Source organism: Anolis carolinensis, chromosome 3 (genome assembly GCF_035594765.1).
Source record: "Anolis carolinensis isolate JA03-04 chromosome 3, rAnoCar3.1.pri, whole genome shotgun sequence".
Classification (NCBI taxonomy): Eukaryota; Metazoa; Chordata; class Lepidosauria; order Squamata; family Dactyloidae; genus Anolis; species Anolis carolinensis.
In genome coordinates, this window is record NC_085843.1 from 238,984,899 (window position 1) to 239,002,834 (window position 17,936).

Genomic DNA, 17,936 nt, shown 5'->3' on the forward strand with positions numbered 1-17,936 from the left:
TGCCTATGTCTGTAAGTTGTGATCGCAGCCAGGTAGCAGCGGAGTGATGAAAGTGACAATCCTGCAGATGCTAATGACGCCAGGAACTCCAAGAGAAAAGATGTTGGAGCTACCATAGTAACGGATCGGCAGCGTGGAGGCGGGCAAAAGTGGTGAACTTTTTCCACTTAGTGTTGTAAGATTTCCTTGTGGACGGTCTATGGGCAGCCTGCAAGGTGTCTTTCACTGCTTGTGAGAGACGATGTGGACTCGCCATGCTGTGAGCCGAAGGATCTCGATGTCTGGGTGTCGTAGGGTGCCGTTGTCCGCTGTAAGGAGGTCTGGGAGCTGGGGCAGGGTGCGGTAGTGTCATCCTGCCATTGTCAACAGAAGGGGAAACCAGGGTTGGTGGGGCTACCATGGCGTGAGGATACAGTTGACATTATCAGTGTAAATTTTGGTCACCACCTTGGTGAGGAGGGGAATGGGAGGGAAAAGGTAGCGGACCGCCCCAATTGAATAGAAAGGCGTCCCCTAGACAGTGCCTGTCCGAGATCTGTGTTCCCCTAGCACAGTAAAGTTGGCATTTGGCGTTGGATGGGGCTCTGAAGAGATCAATGTGAGGTTGACCCCAGATGGTGAAGATTTTGGAAATCTCGTCGTGAATAGACCATTCATGGGTGGTAAATGGCATGCGGCTGAGGTGGTCCGCTCTGGTGTTTTCTTGTCCAGGTAAGTGAATTGCCACAAGGGAGATGTTGTGTGCGATGCACCAGTCCCAAATTGCAATGATAAGTTTGAGAAGGGATCTGGATCGCGTGCCGCCTTGTTTGTTCACGTACCACATTACTGCGGTATTGCCCGTACATACTTGGACTGTGCGGCCTGCGAGTACGTCCTGAAATGATTGAAGGCCCTTGAATAGGGCTAAGAGTTCCAAGACGTTGATGTGGTGATGAAGTTCGTGGTGGCGCAATTGACTGTGAACCGAGATGGTACCTGAGAACGCCCCCAACCCTGGAGGGAGGCGTCGTTGTGATGGTTGCAGAAGGACCAGCTGGTTGAAATGGCATTCCCACACATACATTTGCACATCGTGTCCACCATCTCATGGCATGCCAGATGTGAGATGGAAGAGACAGGCGGATGTGCGGGTGGTCTGTGGATATCCATCCACAGAAGGCTTGAAGGAACCTTGGCTGAAGTGGTGTCATCCGAAGGCGGGCATGCGGTGTCATTGCCGTTGTGGAGGCCAAGTGGCCTAGTATGGTCTGGATCTGAATAGCTGACATGTATGGGGAGTGCAATGGTTGAAGAATTGCAGTTCTGAGGGTACAGAAGCATTCCTCTGGAAGGCGAGCTGTGCATGAGATCGAGTCCAGAGATGCCCCGATGAACTGAATATGCTGGGTTGGATGAAGCTTGGATTTCTTGGCGTTGACCACCAATCCTAGGGTCTGGAGAAGGGAGAGGGTAAGATGAATACTACGGAGAAGAGCTTGCTCCGAATTATCTGCAAAAAGCTAGTCAAGGTACGGATAAACCGTGACCCCCTGCAGGTGTAAGTGGGCTACAATAACCGCCATGCATTTGGTGAATACATGTGGTGCTGTGGAAATTCCAAAAGGTAAAATACGAAAACAAAAGGCTTGGTCACCGACCATAAAAGCTAAATATCTTGGGGGGGGGGGGGGGGCTATAGCGACGTGAAAATAAGCATCCTTAAGATCCAAGGTTGCGAACCTTGGATAACAACAGCAAAATAGTGGCAATTGAAATCATGCGAAATTTGCGGGCATGGATATAGTGGTTAAGGGGCCACAGATCTAAAACAGGACGGAGGCCACCATCCTTTTTTGGAACTAAAAAATAATGAGAAAAAAAAAGCTATGAGAAAAGAACATAGGATAACCGCCCCTTTTTCTAACAAAGAAGTAACATCCTGCCATAACAGTGTGGATGGAGGAGTCGTTTTAATGCAGCCTATCTTAGGCTGTGTGTCTAACTCTATGGAGTATCCATTGGCAACAACCTCTAGAACCCATTTGTTCGAGGTAATACGGTGCCACTCATTAAAGAAATGTGAGAGCCTACTCCCAAAATAAATCACACTGTTGTAAATTCTTCACAGTCTTGTGCCCCAAAGGAGAAAGACCAGTACCACTATATCCAGAGTCTGTCATCAATGTGACCAGGGGGTGGGGGGGAGAGAAGGGGGTGGGTAAGAGCTGGGGCTGTTAAAAACGACCCCTTGCCTTTGGTTGATAACGCCCTCTGCCCTGAGGGCGAGAGCAGCCTGGCTGTTGTTGACAAAAAGGAGGTGGCTGGGGTGCTTGTGGCAGTTGACGGTTCCCAGTGGGGTAAGGGCGACGGTAAAAAGATGAGAACGGAGGAGACCTGCCCCTGGATGCATATGAACCTTGAGAGGTGAAGCTGTATGTTGACGTTGACTTCTTCATCTCTTGTGTACTCTTGAGCTGCTCATCCGTTAACGCTAGAACGCGTCGAGAGGCCGGGCTCTGCCGAGGCCGAGTGCTCCCGGGCAGAAGGAGATTTGGAGAGGCGCCTCTTGCTCGTTGCAGAGTGAGCTGGAGAAGGAAGAGGCACCGGAGGAAGAAGCAGAGAGCAGCCTGGGGTTGGAGGCGCTGAGGGAGTCCGCTGAGGGGTTTGCAGAGGCAGCAAGGCGCATTCGTAGAGAAGCGCTTTAAGTCTGGACTCTCTATTTTTCCTCGCTTGCAGAGTAAAAGCACGAGAAACGGTGCATGAGGACATCGAGTGTGCCTCCCCTAAACAGAGGAGGCATTTATCATGCTTATCTGTGTCTGGGAGCTTACCCCCGCAAGACAAGCATTTTTAAAATACATAAGTGTCATAATGAGGAGAGAGGTAAGAGTGTTCCTAATACTGCTGCTGACGGCGTAAAGAAAAGGAACTGAGGCCATAGCCTTCCTTGGCCATATATATACCCTCTAGGGAGGGAGCATGGGGCCATGATTATTTATTAGATTCAGCTGTTAAATGTTCCAAAACTGCTGTGCACGTGCACACCAACTACCACATGTGCGGTTTCACAGGGACCACGTGGGAAAAGTGCATATATTCTCAGTGATCCTAAGAACACCCCAGTAAGATGGGCCAGCTACACATTATTTTTAATTATCTCTCAGCCATTTAAAGCCATAGTGAGTTAATATTCTAGGCTGTAGTCCTGCACATACTGGGAGACAGTGTGGAACAGTGATTTGAGTGTTGGACTACAACTCCGAATACAGTTCAAATCCTCACTCAGCCATGGAAATCCATTAGGTAACCTTGAGCTAGTCACTCTCTCATCCCAAGGAAGCCAAGGCCTTTCTGAACAAATCATGCCAGGAAAACTCCTTGATATGTTCTCTGTAACTTGGAAGAAACTTGAAGGCATACAAGAGTAACAACTTATATACACTTACATTGTGACTTTGAGGTAATTTGGAGCTTACTTCTGAATAGGTATGCATAAGATTATACTGTGAGTCTGTTAAGTACTTCAGATAGAAGCATCCTTAGATGTTGTAAGTTAGATATGATATAAGCTCTATTTTCCTGGCATTAGCCAAATTCTGAAAGCTACATCATTAGGCAGAGAGAAACCTCACAACTGGACCTGTCCATTCATTTCCAAAGGACATTTCACAATGTTGAAACCTGTTCACTTGCATGAAGCTGTTAATGGGATCAGCTCTTTATCTGCAACTTAGTTCCCTATTAAAAGCAGAAACTGGAGAACTCATAGGCATCGTGGCCTATTGTTGGTTAGCATATAAACATGTACGTGATAATATTAATTTTGTGAGCAGTTAGCTTTGTAAACTTTCTTTTAGCATGTGTTAATGGCTTCTGTCACATTAACCCTCAAATACTGTGTAGTTTACTAGCTACCACTTCATCTTGGTTCAGGCCTATTTCCATATTCATTTGGCTTTCTGGTTCTCTGCTGCTTTGCTCAAGAGCTTATATAAAGGAAAATGCAAGATGAGACACAACTGGAACACACTAAGATAAAGGTTTCCCCAGACGTTAAGTCCAGTCGTGTCCGACTTGAGGGTTGGTGCTCATCTCCATTTCTAAGCCAAAGAGCCAGCGATGTCTGTAGACACCTCCAAGGTCATGTGGCCCTTTGCATGGAGTGCCGTTACCTTCCCGCCGGAGCAGTACCTATTGATCTACCCACATTTGCATGTTTTCGAATTGCTAGGTTGGTAGAAGCGGAGCTAACAGCAGGCACTCACTCTGCTTCCTGGATTTGCACCTGCGACCTTTCGGTCTGCAAATTCAGCAGCTGAGCGCTTTAACACACTGCGCTACCTGGGGCTCCTGGAACACACTAAGGCAGTAGTTATGACATTGACCTCAAAATATTGAGTGCCATTATAATGCAAATAGTCCCAATCAACCAGGTACTTGCATGAGGACCAGCTTTTGTTTCCATTCTGCACATTGACCTCACAAGACTGCAAAGAGTCTTCTAGTTAAAAGAGGAGAGTAGACTACTGAAAAAGGGTTGCTCACCACCAAGTTTCGTTCCTTATGTGTGTCTATGTGCCTTCAAGTCATATGTTGACTACTGGCAGCCCTGCAAAATTTCTAGGGCTTTCTTAGGTAAGGAATACCAAGAGATGATTTTGCTAGTTCTTCCTCTGAAATATGGCTTACTGCATCTGCTGTTCATTGATGGGCATTTGCTATTAAATAAAACTACTCAGGTCAGGATCTTGTTAGCTGGGTATATTTTGTTTTTCATAGAACACTTGTTTGAAGTGGAGAAAACTGGCATTGCATTCTGTTGATACAATGGTACGTTCACAAAAACCAGTATAGCATCCATTCGTTAGCACAGAAAAACTCAAATCGTGCGTAACCTGTCAAACTCAGGAGTTCTGCTCCAGCGTCTCTTGCATGTCTATCCTTTATTATTATTTTTATTACGTTTCAAGGCCATCGACTCTCATCTAGCAGAAGGACAATACAGAATAGTCATCATACAGAATGATGCTTTCTTCCACCTGGCAGCTGTCTTGTCTAAATTTATTTCCAACTCATTTTTATTAAAAAAATAAAAAATGCTCCAACTCTCAGTTTTACAAGGCATACAAAATCTCAAAAAGGGACACACAAGAGCAAGGTGCTGAGGTATGGAAACACCTGAGGTAGTTTGTTTGTTTTTTTCTTTCTTTCTTTTGAAAAAAAGTTGCAATTTTCATGCCCTGGGCCAACACCCTCCTGTCAATCCCATTTTTAAAAACCCACCTCCCAAAGTATAGGTGGCAGCATCTTATGCACAAAATGTACCAACTGTGTTGTTTTCCTGTAAGTAGGGTGAAGTCCCCCCACCACCACCTTAGGAAACCTAAGTGTATCTGTAGCTTGGCATTTTGATAAGCAAAGTGGAAGTTGTGGCTGGGTGGTTCTTTTTGTATCTTTTCCATGATGCGTTTACTTGGAGCACTGCATTGAATGGTGGTACAAAAGAAGAGACTGTATGCAAAAACCAGTTTGAGATCTGTGAAGCAAAGAGAAGATCACATGAGCTGGAGAAAGAAATGCATAGAGATTCCTCTGCTAACGAGACGGTATCCCTTCTGTTGGCACTTACAGGCAATCCAAAGTGGCAGGCAACTGCCCTCGGTCTTCCTAAAGCCCCTCTAAATCTTGGTTACTTTTGATTCCCATTTAAATTTGGCTGTTGCCATCCTACGTCTCCAACCTACTTTCTGTTAAAAATCCACAATGGACTAACATCTTTCCTTCCTTAAAAAAAGTAGTTGTTTAAAAAGAAATTAAAGACTGGAGTTAGTTTAGTTAGCTATATTAATTCTAAAATATATTAATGCTGCCCTGTAAAACAGCCCATGCACTGTGTAAAAAAAGTTTTCCTAGTATGTACACACATGTACAGAAAAGATTCTGAATGGGTTTGTCTGCAAAATTTCTGCCTTTGTTAGTCCAACTAAAGGGATAGCGTTGTACTGTTAGACAGACACTGTGTCGGCTGTGGTGCGTGGGAGGCCCTCCCCTGCCGGCTGAAGCCCTCCCTCCCCGTCCCTGGGAACTAGAAGTCCTTTGCAGAGCCCCAGCCTCGAGGGCGGGTTGGATGCCTCCAGATAGTCTTTGGTTTGCTCTCTGGTCCGGTTATTCTGTCAGGTGTTGGAAGGGCTACATTCATCGGTTGTTGCTGGCTGGCAGGCACCCAGGAGCCTCATTTGCTGTGTTGTGAGGCAGGGGCTCCCTGAGGGTGTTTCTGTTCCTGTTGCTTCACCTGCTGGACAATTTCCCTGATCTTGCGCTGTGCAGTCTGCAGTAGAGGAAAAAAGTTCTCAATGTTAAAAAGCAAGGATACAAAAAGCACATTGTATAGTTGGCAACGGGATTATATCTGATTAACCCAGGCATGGGAAAATTTCGCCCTCCAGGTGTTTTGGACTTGTGCAAGTTGAAATCCAAACACCTGGAGGGATAACCTATACCTTCTTCCCCCCAGCTGCCAAAGAGATGAAAGCACACCATCTGTTGCCCATGTGTTTATCACATCTTTAGCTGAACTGTATGAGGTATCTGTTACGTATGTGACCTGCAATGACTCCAACTTTTTTGAATTTACTTCTGGAAAATATCACTTTTTCTGGAAAGCATTCTGCAGTCAACTAGCAAACAACCATGCATAAAACCGGAAGAAATGCTTTGATTTCCTCTCAAAAGTGGTATCTTAAATATGCTATTCTAAGCATTTTTCAAGTTACAGATTTGCCTTTGTCCAAGGACTTTCAAGTACCAGAGTATATGGTGTTACTCAAATTAAGTCATGCATTTCTATATTCTAGTTCTAACTTAACATATCAGTTTAAATGTTATATGTTTAATGTACCATTAAATATACAGTATTCATACACTTGCAAACAACTGCTCAAAATGTTAAGTTACGGTTAATCTTGGACTCAAAACCATATTAAAAAATACTTCACCTGACTGGCAAAGAAGTGACCAATTATTTTGACAACAACTTCTTCATTCTCATCTGGTGTTTGGTCACGTGGTACAATTACTTCTGCACTAGTTAAGTTTTGTAATTCATTCACCTACAGAAGCAAGCATACAGCAAATTTATTTTTCATACTGTTCATTTTACATTTTTGCAAAATTCTGATTATTGCAGGTTAATAACAGGTTAATTACCAGAATGCTTAGATGTTCATCCAATCCCTGCCCTATGTCTACGCAAGCAAACAAATCCAAAAGGAAAACAGACTCAAACTTACTCTAAATAAGTGCTACGTGTGTTACAGACTGGTTACTGTGCCCACTGGTAACAGATATTTCTTCCTTTCTTAGAAACTTACCATGGATCCACAATTGATGACTCACAGACTGGCACTAGGCTGTGAATCACCACTCTGAATAGCACTGCTCTAGGTAACAAGCACAGTAGCAGGTTTGACTTGCAAATACTTCCCTTGAACCTGATACAGATTGTCGAACCTACCGTTTTGCCACCTTTTCCTATCACACGACCTGCTGCAGAGGAAGGCACCTTAATATGGGCTTCAAGCTTCACTTCTTCTTTTGGATTGAAAAAGTTCTCTTCTTTCAGTTTCCCAAATATTCGTCCCTGGGCCTAGGAAAATAAACGAAAGTTGTAGAATTTTCAACTCAATTTTAATCTGCAGGCACAGTTATATGGGCTCCAAACAACCATCCCAAAGAATAGGAAAAGGATGTCTGAGTCTTTCTAGGTTACCTGAACTCAACAATAGCTAACCTTGCACATTCTCTTGGGCTGTTGTGATCCTCTTGTACCTTGTGGTTGGTTCACACAAATGAGCATTGTGTACTGACCTTGAATTGAGCTTCCGGAGGCCCCGTTATGATAACCATCCTCTCACTGGCTTCTGGACTCTCTGCTGGTGCAATCTGCAATGAGAGAAAACACAATTAGGCACAGCAAATTCTTCTGTCTCTTTGCTCACCATTGAAAGACTATGAATTTTGTAAAAAAACAAAAACAAAAAACAACCCTACTTTATATAGAACCCAGTGAACAGGTTCCCAAATTAAAAGATGTTGCACATTGCACTAATCTCCACAATACTTGTTATCTTGACTATTATATTACTGTGCACTGCGTCATCAGTTTGCTTCATGTTCTTTATAATGCCGAACTTAAAAGGCAAAGCTACCCCAATTTTTTCTCACCAGTACACGCCGTAGATACCATTCTTTCTTTTGCCAAGGACCTCAGTATTGCACTACAAATTGCCTGCTTTGAAGTCTCCATTTAAAAAATATATAACTCTCAGTACAACATATTTCTGTATCCATGGAGGTCATGTTCTTGGACTTTGTGTTAAGATGTGAAATCTCAGATAATAGGAAACATGAATACTATAAAGTTGTACTGGAGGACCTAGAAAATGCCTAGAGGACATGTTTTGCTGGATAAATGAAACCTTGGATATGTGCATATGAGGTCATACTGTAATATGTCTAAGACAAGTCTTCCATAGTCTGAGCAGAATACTTTTTGCCCTGTTTGCCTACAGAGCTTAAGACAGTTATGGTGATCCAGTGGTCCTTCAAACATATGGATGGCTGCTGAAGCTAAGGGAGGTGGAAATACCTCTTAGCAAAGGATGCCAAGCTTTATATAGAGAGTCCCCCCCCCTCTATGAATTTAGATCTAACAGCCTCAGGGGGCACTTCACATTTCAGTTTTCAGTTGCTCAAGCACTTCTGTGTAATAAACGGGAAACCTGCTTAGGAAGCTGTCCTTAGTAGCACAAGCAAGACACACCTCAGAACTAATCTAGTAATTGTATTGCATGGGCCCAGATCATAACAAGATAGCTTCAGCATTAATCTGGGTGTGTCACTGTCTGCTCTCTGAATACACCACAGGTCCCAATTCATCATAATACACACATAGGCTGCTCTGACTGGCACATTGTCACTAACCCTTCCCCAACGAGTGTCATGCAGGGCTGGGAAGGCCCACTTGTCTTCAGGTTTCAGGAGTCACTTGAATCAGACTCCAATAGTGAGTCACTTCCTAAATATAACAGCTGTCCTGCATTCACAGCCAGCTATCTTTTGTAAACCACTCTTGATTCATTGGAAGACTGGGAAAGATTATAACTGGATTCTAAAAAAATGTCTAGAATCAGAATTTGTGACTGTTTCTAGAAGACAAATCCCGTCTTTTCTCCACCCTTTATGCATCTCCAGTATTGCACTTGTGTTTGTAGCTGCATTTATTTTTATTATTCGATATTTTATTATTTATTATTATTTTATTATCTCAGGGTCAGGGCAGGTTTGTACAAGTGGATGCGGTTGGCCAGATAGTCTGGACCTGAATCAACTAGGGCTTTAAAGGTCATAACCAGCACTTTGAATTGTGCCGGGTAACAGATTGGCAGCCAGTGGAGCTACTGCAATTGGGGGGGGGGGGGGGGTTGTCCACCCCCTGTAGCCACTCTTAGTGTATTAAATTGCTGATGGGAAGAGAGAGGGAAAAATAAAATGCAAAATCAGCTTGTAAAAGTTGTAGAGGTGGTGGAACATTTTCAAGCTGTGTTTTCTAGTAGCAATATACAAACAACCCGCTTCTGGTGATGTTTCTTATTTGCTCTCTACTTATTCTCACAACAACACTGTGTGGTAGGTCAAGCTAACAAAGAATGACTGGCTAATAATATGCAGAGAATTCCATGGCTGAGTGGAAACCTGAGTTTCTCAATTCATAGCGCATTACGCATTACACCACACAGATTCTCGTAACAGGCAATTCTTTAAGAGTTCTGAGTAGACCACTACAGCAGCTGGTTCTTGTGATGGAAAGTATAAGAGGATGATGGAGTTGCAAGCACTAAAGAAGACCTGGGCGATTTGTGACCTAGACTCATAGAATCATAGAGTTGGAAGAGACCTCGTAAGCCATCCAGCCCAACCCTCTGCCAAGAAGCAGGAAAATCGCATTCAAAGCACCCCCAACAGATGGCCATCCAGTCTCTGCTTAAAAGCCTCCAAAGAAGTAACCTCCACCACTCTCCTTCCAGATGTTGAGGAATTCCTACTCCCAATAAGGCATGATGAGGCTGATGGGAATTATAGTCCAACAATATCTGGAGGACCATAGGTCTTCTGAATCAAGGAACATATGTGAACTTTCTTACCTTGATTGAGGCACCTGCAAATCTCGCCAGCTGCTTAATGTGCTGGCCCTTCTTTCCAATAATGGCACCCACTGCTTGCGTTGGGATGAATAGATTCACTACCTCTTGCTCTGGCACCTGCAGGGGGCAAAGAGACAGAAAATGTACCTTGGCGTGCGAGGTGTGCAGGGTTCCTGCCTGCTTCCCAAGGTGCACTTATCTCATAGAGTCAATCTGACCTGCATGCAGCAATAAGGCAGAGAAGAAAGCAGGCAAGGACTGGCCCTCCATGGCAGGTGGCAGAGAAAATCCACACCAGCAAAGAAAAGGCACCCAGATCAGGTACTTGGAAAGATGAGGAAATACTGAACCCTTCCTCACGCTGAAGGAATCTCAGGGTACAAGGGGAAATAAAAGTAGCACTGCTACCTTGTTTTGACATTGCTAGTTACACACAATTGTTGTATGTGCCTTCACATTTTTTCCAACTAATGGCAACCCTACTAATGAGTTTTCTTGGTAATATTTGTTCAGAAAGGGGTTGCTTTTGCCTTCAATTGAAGCTGGATATGACTTGCTCAAGGTTACCCAGTGTTTTTCCATGACTTTGAGCCCTGGTCTTCAGAATCAGAGTCCAGCATTCAAAACAACATATAGGCTCTCAAACACTCAATACTGTCAAAACAAAAAACCCAGAGTGATGCTCAGAATTAAACTCCATTAACACATTAATCAAGCCCAAATATCTACCATTTCAGGCTCTATACTCACACTACAGATATAAACTTGACTTTCACACTAAGTATGCATTGAAAAGTGTGTGTGTTTGGAGAGGGGTTTTACCATGCTAATTAGGAATATGACAAGTCAATTAGCACTCCATTACAGTGCAACAGGTCCATCCTTCATGCACTTGGGAATATACCTAACTCCTTTAAGCCACTCAGAACAGTACAACAATAGCCTCTCTTCTGGGGATACCTTCCAACAAACCACTCAGTAAGATATTAACAGTTCATAGCTTGCTTTTTTACCTTACTTTCTACCCTAGTGGATACTCTGAAAGAGTGGTGATATGGAGACTACATCAATTTATTTATAGAAAGTATTAAATATACTGTCAAAATTCTAGATGTAGAATTCAAAGATATAACCGTATTAGTCTGGAATATTAATATGCAGTTAGTCTTAGAGATTGAGAGAACAAAGTTGGTAACCTAAGCTATCATAGACTAAATCTACTTCCTCAGAAGCATTTTAGGCAGTAAACTTAGTCTATGCAAGCTTATGCTATCAACCTTGATGGTCTCTAAGATGCTACAAGATTCCTTTACATACTAATATTCTGAATGGTTTGTGTAAAAATACACACTTCATAGTCTTAGTGTACCATTGACTTTGCACATGCAAATACATTCCTACAGCAGCGTCTACATCAGCTTTTGCTTGAGCACGTGCATCTCAAAGAACCGGAATTTAGATACTAGAACTTCTCCACCTCAGCAGTATGAAAATTAATGGAGTGAGTCACAAGACAGCACTCGCGTTGCCTGACAGAAGAGGACACAGAGGACTCCCATTATAGACAGGGAGCTAAATATAGTGGAGGCCAATGCATGCAGCTGAAGACCTATTCAAAGTAGTAAGACAATAGATGGTGGCTTCACAGGGGAACATTTAACTGTGTGTGTGCCCCATTGATTTCAATTGGTCTGACAGCAGTACAGTGGCATACTGTACAATGTTATGGAAGGCTGTTCAGCTGGCAGGGTAGGATTTATGCCTTTGGAAGCCACTAGTATGCTGAAAAAGAGCATCACTGTCAGCTTCCTGCCCAAAGCAGTTGAAGGAGAAGGGGAAGGATCAGGAAGGCCTTGGATTTACAGAATCCAAAAACAAAATGTTCTCCAAGGAACAAGGAAGATATCAAGATATCTTTGACAAAGAGGAAAAACTTATAACTGCTTTGGAACTGGCACACAGATTTCCATTCCCATTGATATCACTAGAAAGATGAAATAAATAAACATGGTCACCGCCTTCTCTGTTGGCAAGATTTAGGAAGGGGTGGTTCTGCTTCTTAAGATTGGTTTTGGTGTAAAATCCATCAAAATCAATTTAAACTTGTTAAGCCAAAACTTATGTAAGTTTCAGGGATCCAGTGGGTCTGCTCTAGTAGAACTAGCAACTTTAGGTCACTGGCTGTAGCAAAGAAGCCAGGAGGAAAACTCAAGACAACAGGATGCATAAGAGAATCACACTTTGAGAACCTGTGGTGTCGGTCACCTCATTTCACCCCAACCATTTCGACCCAGGGAACACTGGAAGATCTATCCGTCCATTGATCTATCAATCTATTTAGGTTATTTATTTCTTGAATTTACATCCCGCCTTTCTCCCAAAATGGGATCTAAGGCAGCTTATATATAGACACTACAGTGACGCAAAGAAACAGGAAATATGAAGAACATATGACTCTTTTTCTTTTCTCCCTTGAGACTCAGTCATATCCAAAGTTTATGTAAACTGTCCTCCAGAGGTGAGGATGACTAAACAAACAAATAAATCAAAAAAGAGTTGCCCATAAATAAATTATGGATGATAAACATGCATTCCAAAACCATGTAAAACCATTGGGAGAGACTGGTCTAAATCCAACAGCCAGTCCTAACTAGAGAAGAGTCAATACATATTGAAAGGTGAAGCAGCACTTGTGTAAATTCCAGTGATTCGATGGGCCAACCCCAGCTGGGATTGGAAGTTGGGTTTAGGCCATAGGTTTTAATTTCCTGACAGTCCAAAGCTTCTATATACTATATGTGTGTGTATGTATTTCTCACCATTTATTTCATTTTGTATGGCAGGGGGAAGGGGTTTCTTAGCACAGAAATTTCATTATGTAGGTAAATGAAGGATGATGGCAGAATATTATTTGGTAATATGGGTTAAACTGTTGAGCCGCTGAACTTGCTGACTGAAAGGTCAGCAGTTCAAATCCAGGGAGCGGGATGAGCTCCTGCTGTTAGCCCCAGCTTCTGCCAACCTAGCAGTTCGAAAACATGCAAATGTGAGAAGATCAATAGGTACCGCTCCAGAGGGAAGGTAACAGCACTCCATACAGTCATGATGGCCACATAACCTTGGAGGTGTCTACAGACAATGCGGTCTCTTCGGCTTAGAAATGGAGATGAGCACCAATCCCCAGAGTCGGACATAACTAGACTTAATGTCAACCTTTGCGTTTACTTACTACAAATTATCTGTCTGGAGGTGCTTTATACTACAAGCAAATCTAACATGCAAGAATAAGGAGAATATGTCCTTGCCACTGCCTTAACCATCTTAGAAAATGGTTAAAGATAAAGGAAGCTGCAGTCTAATAATATCTGGAGGGTCAAAAAAGTGCCCAGGCACATAAACTAAGTGGTGTCTTAGAAAAAGATCTTCAGCAGAAGCATTTGAAATGTTTTGCTGGGACCTTGAAGAACCACTGCTACTCAGAAGAGAGAGTACTCAGTTTCATGATCTGGCTATATGACTCCCACCTAAGGACAACACAGTTATGCTAGGATTCATTGTTCATTTTGTCATAAAGCCATACTTCAAAACTGTCCGGACTAACCAACACTCTTGGATGTCTTTTCTGATGGTATTATGCAGAGAATCATTTAAAACATAAGCTAGGGAAATGAGTTCCTGTAACCAAAAAGTCAGAGGAAGCAGCCGCAGCTACGTGTGCAAAAGTATGGAAAAACTGCTCCAGAGCAGAATTCCCTTCTTTTTGGAGCTAAGTAAAAAGGGTGCAGAAGAACAGTCCTCGCAAGCGACAGACAGGCGTGCTGCAAGCAGGGTGTGTGGAAGGCCAGCATCCAGAAAGAACAGGGCAACCCACTTACGGAGTGCTGATGAGGGTATGCGCCACTCGGCAAGGCTCCATAGAGGCCCGAGAAGTATGCCATTTGGCTCTGAGTCAGGAGAGAAAGTGACAGTCAGCAGGGAGAGGCCACACATCCTTGCTCTGCATGGGCTCCTATCGGAGCTTGGAAAAATTACTTTATGGATAATAACTTCCCAAATCCCTCCATCAGCATGGCCACTGGGAGCTATAACCTGCCTAAAACGAATGCTTTGAAGCTCTAGTTCCCATGAACTCAAAATGTTTGCAAGTTGCCCTCTGTGTTTACAACCAAAAACCAATGTTCTGTACCTCCCGATATGCCTGTTCATTCTTTATAAACATGAACATCACTTGTCCTCTCCTATCAATCAATGACTTCATGATTCTCAGCTAAAAGCATAACCTGCCTCCTCCGATAATACTGTGCTGAGTTGACTTGGAACAATATTGTCAGTCTTTCTAACAGTAAACAGGGCCACTGAGAAACAAAGGAAGCGTAGTATCCGCTTGCTCAGGGTATTATCAAGTACAAAGCAGTCTTCTTAAAAAATGTTAAGGAAGCCAGCTCAAAACACAGCTCAAAGAGGATTGAGCATACACAACAGTTCCAAAATGTCAGCTAAAAGAAAGGGGGGGGGGGGAATAATACTACTTGTAGAAGAGGGTAAAGGAGAATTGGGATGGGCTGTTAAATGAATAGCTTGAGAAATAAGAATACATTCTAAAATTGTATTACAGGTAGTTAAAACTGTGTGTTTGAGTATCTAAACAAATTGGAGTCACTCAAAGATGGGGTGGCAGGTTATTAAATCATCAGGAAACTTCCTAAGAATTAACTCACTTGAAAGGAAGTCTGAAAGACTTTTTCGTAAGAGTTACAAAATATTGAGGTCTAGCACAGGCATGTGCAAAAAGCTGATCTGGATCTATTGGTAGATCTCTAGGTGTTTTGCACTGGATAATCAAGGATTTCTTAGTGAATCGCTCAATAATAATAATAGCAAAAGGGGGGCAGGGAAACAAATGACTCCTCAGGAAAGATTGTGGTTCATTATTAATAGATGGTACTAAAAACAATGGCTAACATTTTGTATTACAGTTATGGTGTTTGTAACTTAAAAGTTATGGATCTGTAGCTGCTCTATATTCACTAACACTAATTAGTCACAGGAGCCCCGATGGTGCAATGGATTAAAACATTAAGCTGCTGAACTTGCTGACTGAAAGGTCGGTGGTTTGAATCTGGGAGACGGGGTGAGCTCCCACTGTTAGCCCCAGCTTCTGCCAACCTAGCAGTTCGAAAATATGCAAATATGAGAAGATCAATAGGTACTGCTCCAGTGAGAAGGTAACGGTGCTCTATGCAGACATGCTGCCCCATGACCTTGGACATGTCTACAGATAATGCCGGCTCTTTGGCTTAGAAATGGACACAACTAGACATAATGTGAGGGGAAAACTTTTACCTTTACCTAATTAGTTACAGTTATGGCACTATTGCTGTTATTGAAAATGTCCCCCCAAATCTACTTTTGCACCACAAGATGGGGGTCTTTTTAAGTTGGTGATAGATGTTTCCACCTTCCTGCCAGTGAACAAGGATGTGGAATCCTATCCCAATTCCTTGTCACAGAAATGTGTGTTTTGATCCCTGTGGACCCTCCATCACATATTGATATTAATCTTCTTTCCTTCCTGGTTTTCCTAGTGGCAAACTGGGTGGGAATGTGACACACCAGGTAGGAAAGCACATGTAAGAGAGAAGGGCAGATTCCTGAACTTCATCACCTGTCTACTCAACTTTCCAGGAAGAAGTATCATTGAAAAAGGGAAAACTAGAACACTCCCCAAAAGGATGAATAATCTTGCCTAGTGAAACTGCTTTGAGAACAGGAATGGTTGAATAATAGGTTTTGTGTTTCATGGGGAGGGATGTGGAACGAAGGGGACTGGAAGGAGTTGGGATTGCATTCCTAATGACAACTTACACCTCTAGTGCTTTGGACCTTAAGGGGGGAAAAAAACATATCACCCCCAGCACCACAAAAATGCTGCCCTCTTTGGGGTAATTGTTTTCTTGGCAGCAATGTACAGGACTCAGCAGTCTCTTCTGGAAAAGAGGAAAAAGGCAATGGTGTACATTACAAGCAGGATTGTTGGGCCACGATCCTGCAAAGTTCCTACTTGGACAGAGTACAGCATTCCCAGAAGATGGTCATCTAGCCTTTCTGTTTATATTGAGGGGAAATACACCTTTAGAATCAAAGAAACATGGTAATTAACTTGAAGAATTCATTGCCATTAGATGTTTTGATAGCCACTAACAGTGCTGACTCAATCATGAGGGACAAGACCTATCCAAGCAATCACCTAAGAACTGAACTTCCAAATAACAGATGGTGGGGGTGGGGAAAGCAACAGATGTTGCCAGATGTTGCCTTTATGTCCTACTTTTGACCATCTAAAATCATCTGGCTGATCATTACTGAAAACAACACACTGATATGAACCGATACAGCAGGGCAACTCTTATGTTCACAAAGCCTTATGTTTCATGAAAGTGGCATGTTAACTAGCTCAAGAATTAGGTAACCAGTCTAAAAATGGCTGAAGAAGAAGACATAAATAAAATACAACACCTCTTCCCATATCAATCTGCCCATGCTTTAAAAACCTTCTGCAAAAACATTCCTATGGATGCTTCCTTTTTTGGAGGTGTGTTATTCTCTCCTTAAAATATTGTTTCATTTTTTAAATTGCATAGGTTGTGTGTATTTTAAGGTACTATTTTATTATTTTATAGGTGATCTTTGTTGTTTGTTTTCTGTGCATGTATTTCTTTTTTATTTATTTTGGTGATTACTATATTTTATTTATAGTTGTAAACCAGTGTGAAGTCTTCTCATGAATCATCGTATCAAAATATTTTAATTGAAAATAAATATGGAGACTTATGCTGGATCAGACAGTTGGCTGATCGGATTTAGTAAACATTTAGTTGGTAAGGAATCCATTCTCCAAGGTCTCTCCCTGCTATTTGAGATCCTTTCTGAAACTGTAGATGCTAAGGATTTAAACCTAAGATATATACACCTCTTAGCTATATGCCCCATCCCTTCATGTATGTACTTCAATGTCTAGTATCAGATTCAAATACATTATTTTATGCATGAACAACTTCTGCACAGTGATAAACATGGGCCTCCACACAGAATCACATGTAACAGAAACAATTACATTCACAGAGATAAAAATATATGTGCAGAATTAGATATCACGAATTTTACTTTTTGTACTACATCTCCTAGAATTACTAACTAGTATGGTTGGCCAGAGAATCTGTGATTTTGTAGTCCAAAATCTAACTTTTTCAAACTTTTGTTCAGTAGTTAAATCAGTAATGGGGGATTTTTGCCTGTCTAGATTTTTTTAAATTTCACCTCCAACAATCCTGGCATTTGACGTCTAAAGCATTGGCATTCAAAGTCTATGGCTGCCTGTCTCTGGGGGAGTTTCACAAAAGAAAGCATGGAATGTAGCCAATGGGCATAATATGGTACTATTTCCTGACATTATTTGAAATAAAATGAGATAGCTTTAGAATAACTGATCTAAATCATTTACAAGACTGAGGTTTCCCCACCTCTGCTTTATATGCCTGTTCTTTTCTGTGGGGTAGAAATGGCCCCTCTTTGTTGAAGGAGAGGACGCCATCCAACAGCAGCCAACAACTCCTGCTTTTGTGACCAAATACTTCAGTCCAGTCATACTCAGCAATCATTTAGCCATAATAGGAGCCCCTGGTGGCACAATGGGTTAAACCCTTGTGTCAGCAGGACTGCTGACCGAAAGTTCAGTGGTTTGAATCTGGAGAG

At 42.5% G+C, this 17,936-nt stretch overlaps 2 protein-coding genes across 4 annotated transcripts in view; one reads left to right on the top strand and one right to left on the bottom strand.

Annotated features, from left to right (window-relative positions):
* Window positions 1-7,654, top strand: part of senp2 (SUMO specific peptidase 2) — a 35,787-nt gene extending 28,133 nt beyond the window's left edge. For both annotated transcript variants that reach the window (XM_062976468.1, XM_062976467.1), the window contains one exon: window positions 7,345-7,654. In XM_062976468.1, coding sequence (XP_062832538.1) covers window positions 7,345-7,410 — 66 coding nt within the window. In that variant the 3' untranslated portion in view covers window positions 7,411-7,654. The remainder of the gene's footprint in view (window positions 1-7,344) is intronic.
* Window positions 4,729-17,936, bottom strand: part of igf2bp2 (insulin like growth factor 2 mRNA binding protein 2) — a 90,310-nt gene continuing 77,102 nt past the window's right edge. The window contains exons 11-16 of one of the 2 annotated variants that reach the window (XM_008106406.3): window positions 14,060-14,128; window positions 10,185-10,301; window positions 7,849-7,923; window positions 7,496-7,627; window positions 6,978-7,091; window positions 4,729-6,310 (exon numbers count right to left, since the gene is read on the bottom strand). In XM_008106406.3, the coding sequence (XP_008104613.2) occupies window positions 6,215-6,310; window positions 6,978-7,091; window positions 7,496-7,627; window positions 7,849-7,923; window positions 10,185-10,301; window positions 14,060-14,128 (603 nt within the window). In that variant the 3' untranslated portion in view covers window positions 4,729-6,214. The remainder of the gene's footprint in view (window positions 6,311-6,977; window positions 7,092-7,495; window positions 7,628-7,848; window positions 7,924-10,184; window positions 10,302-14,059; window positions 14,129-17,936) is intronic. The other variant, XM_003218373.4, reaches the window with a different exon arrangement.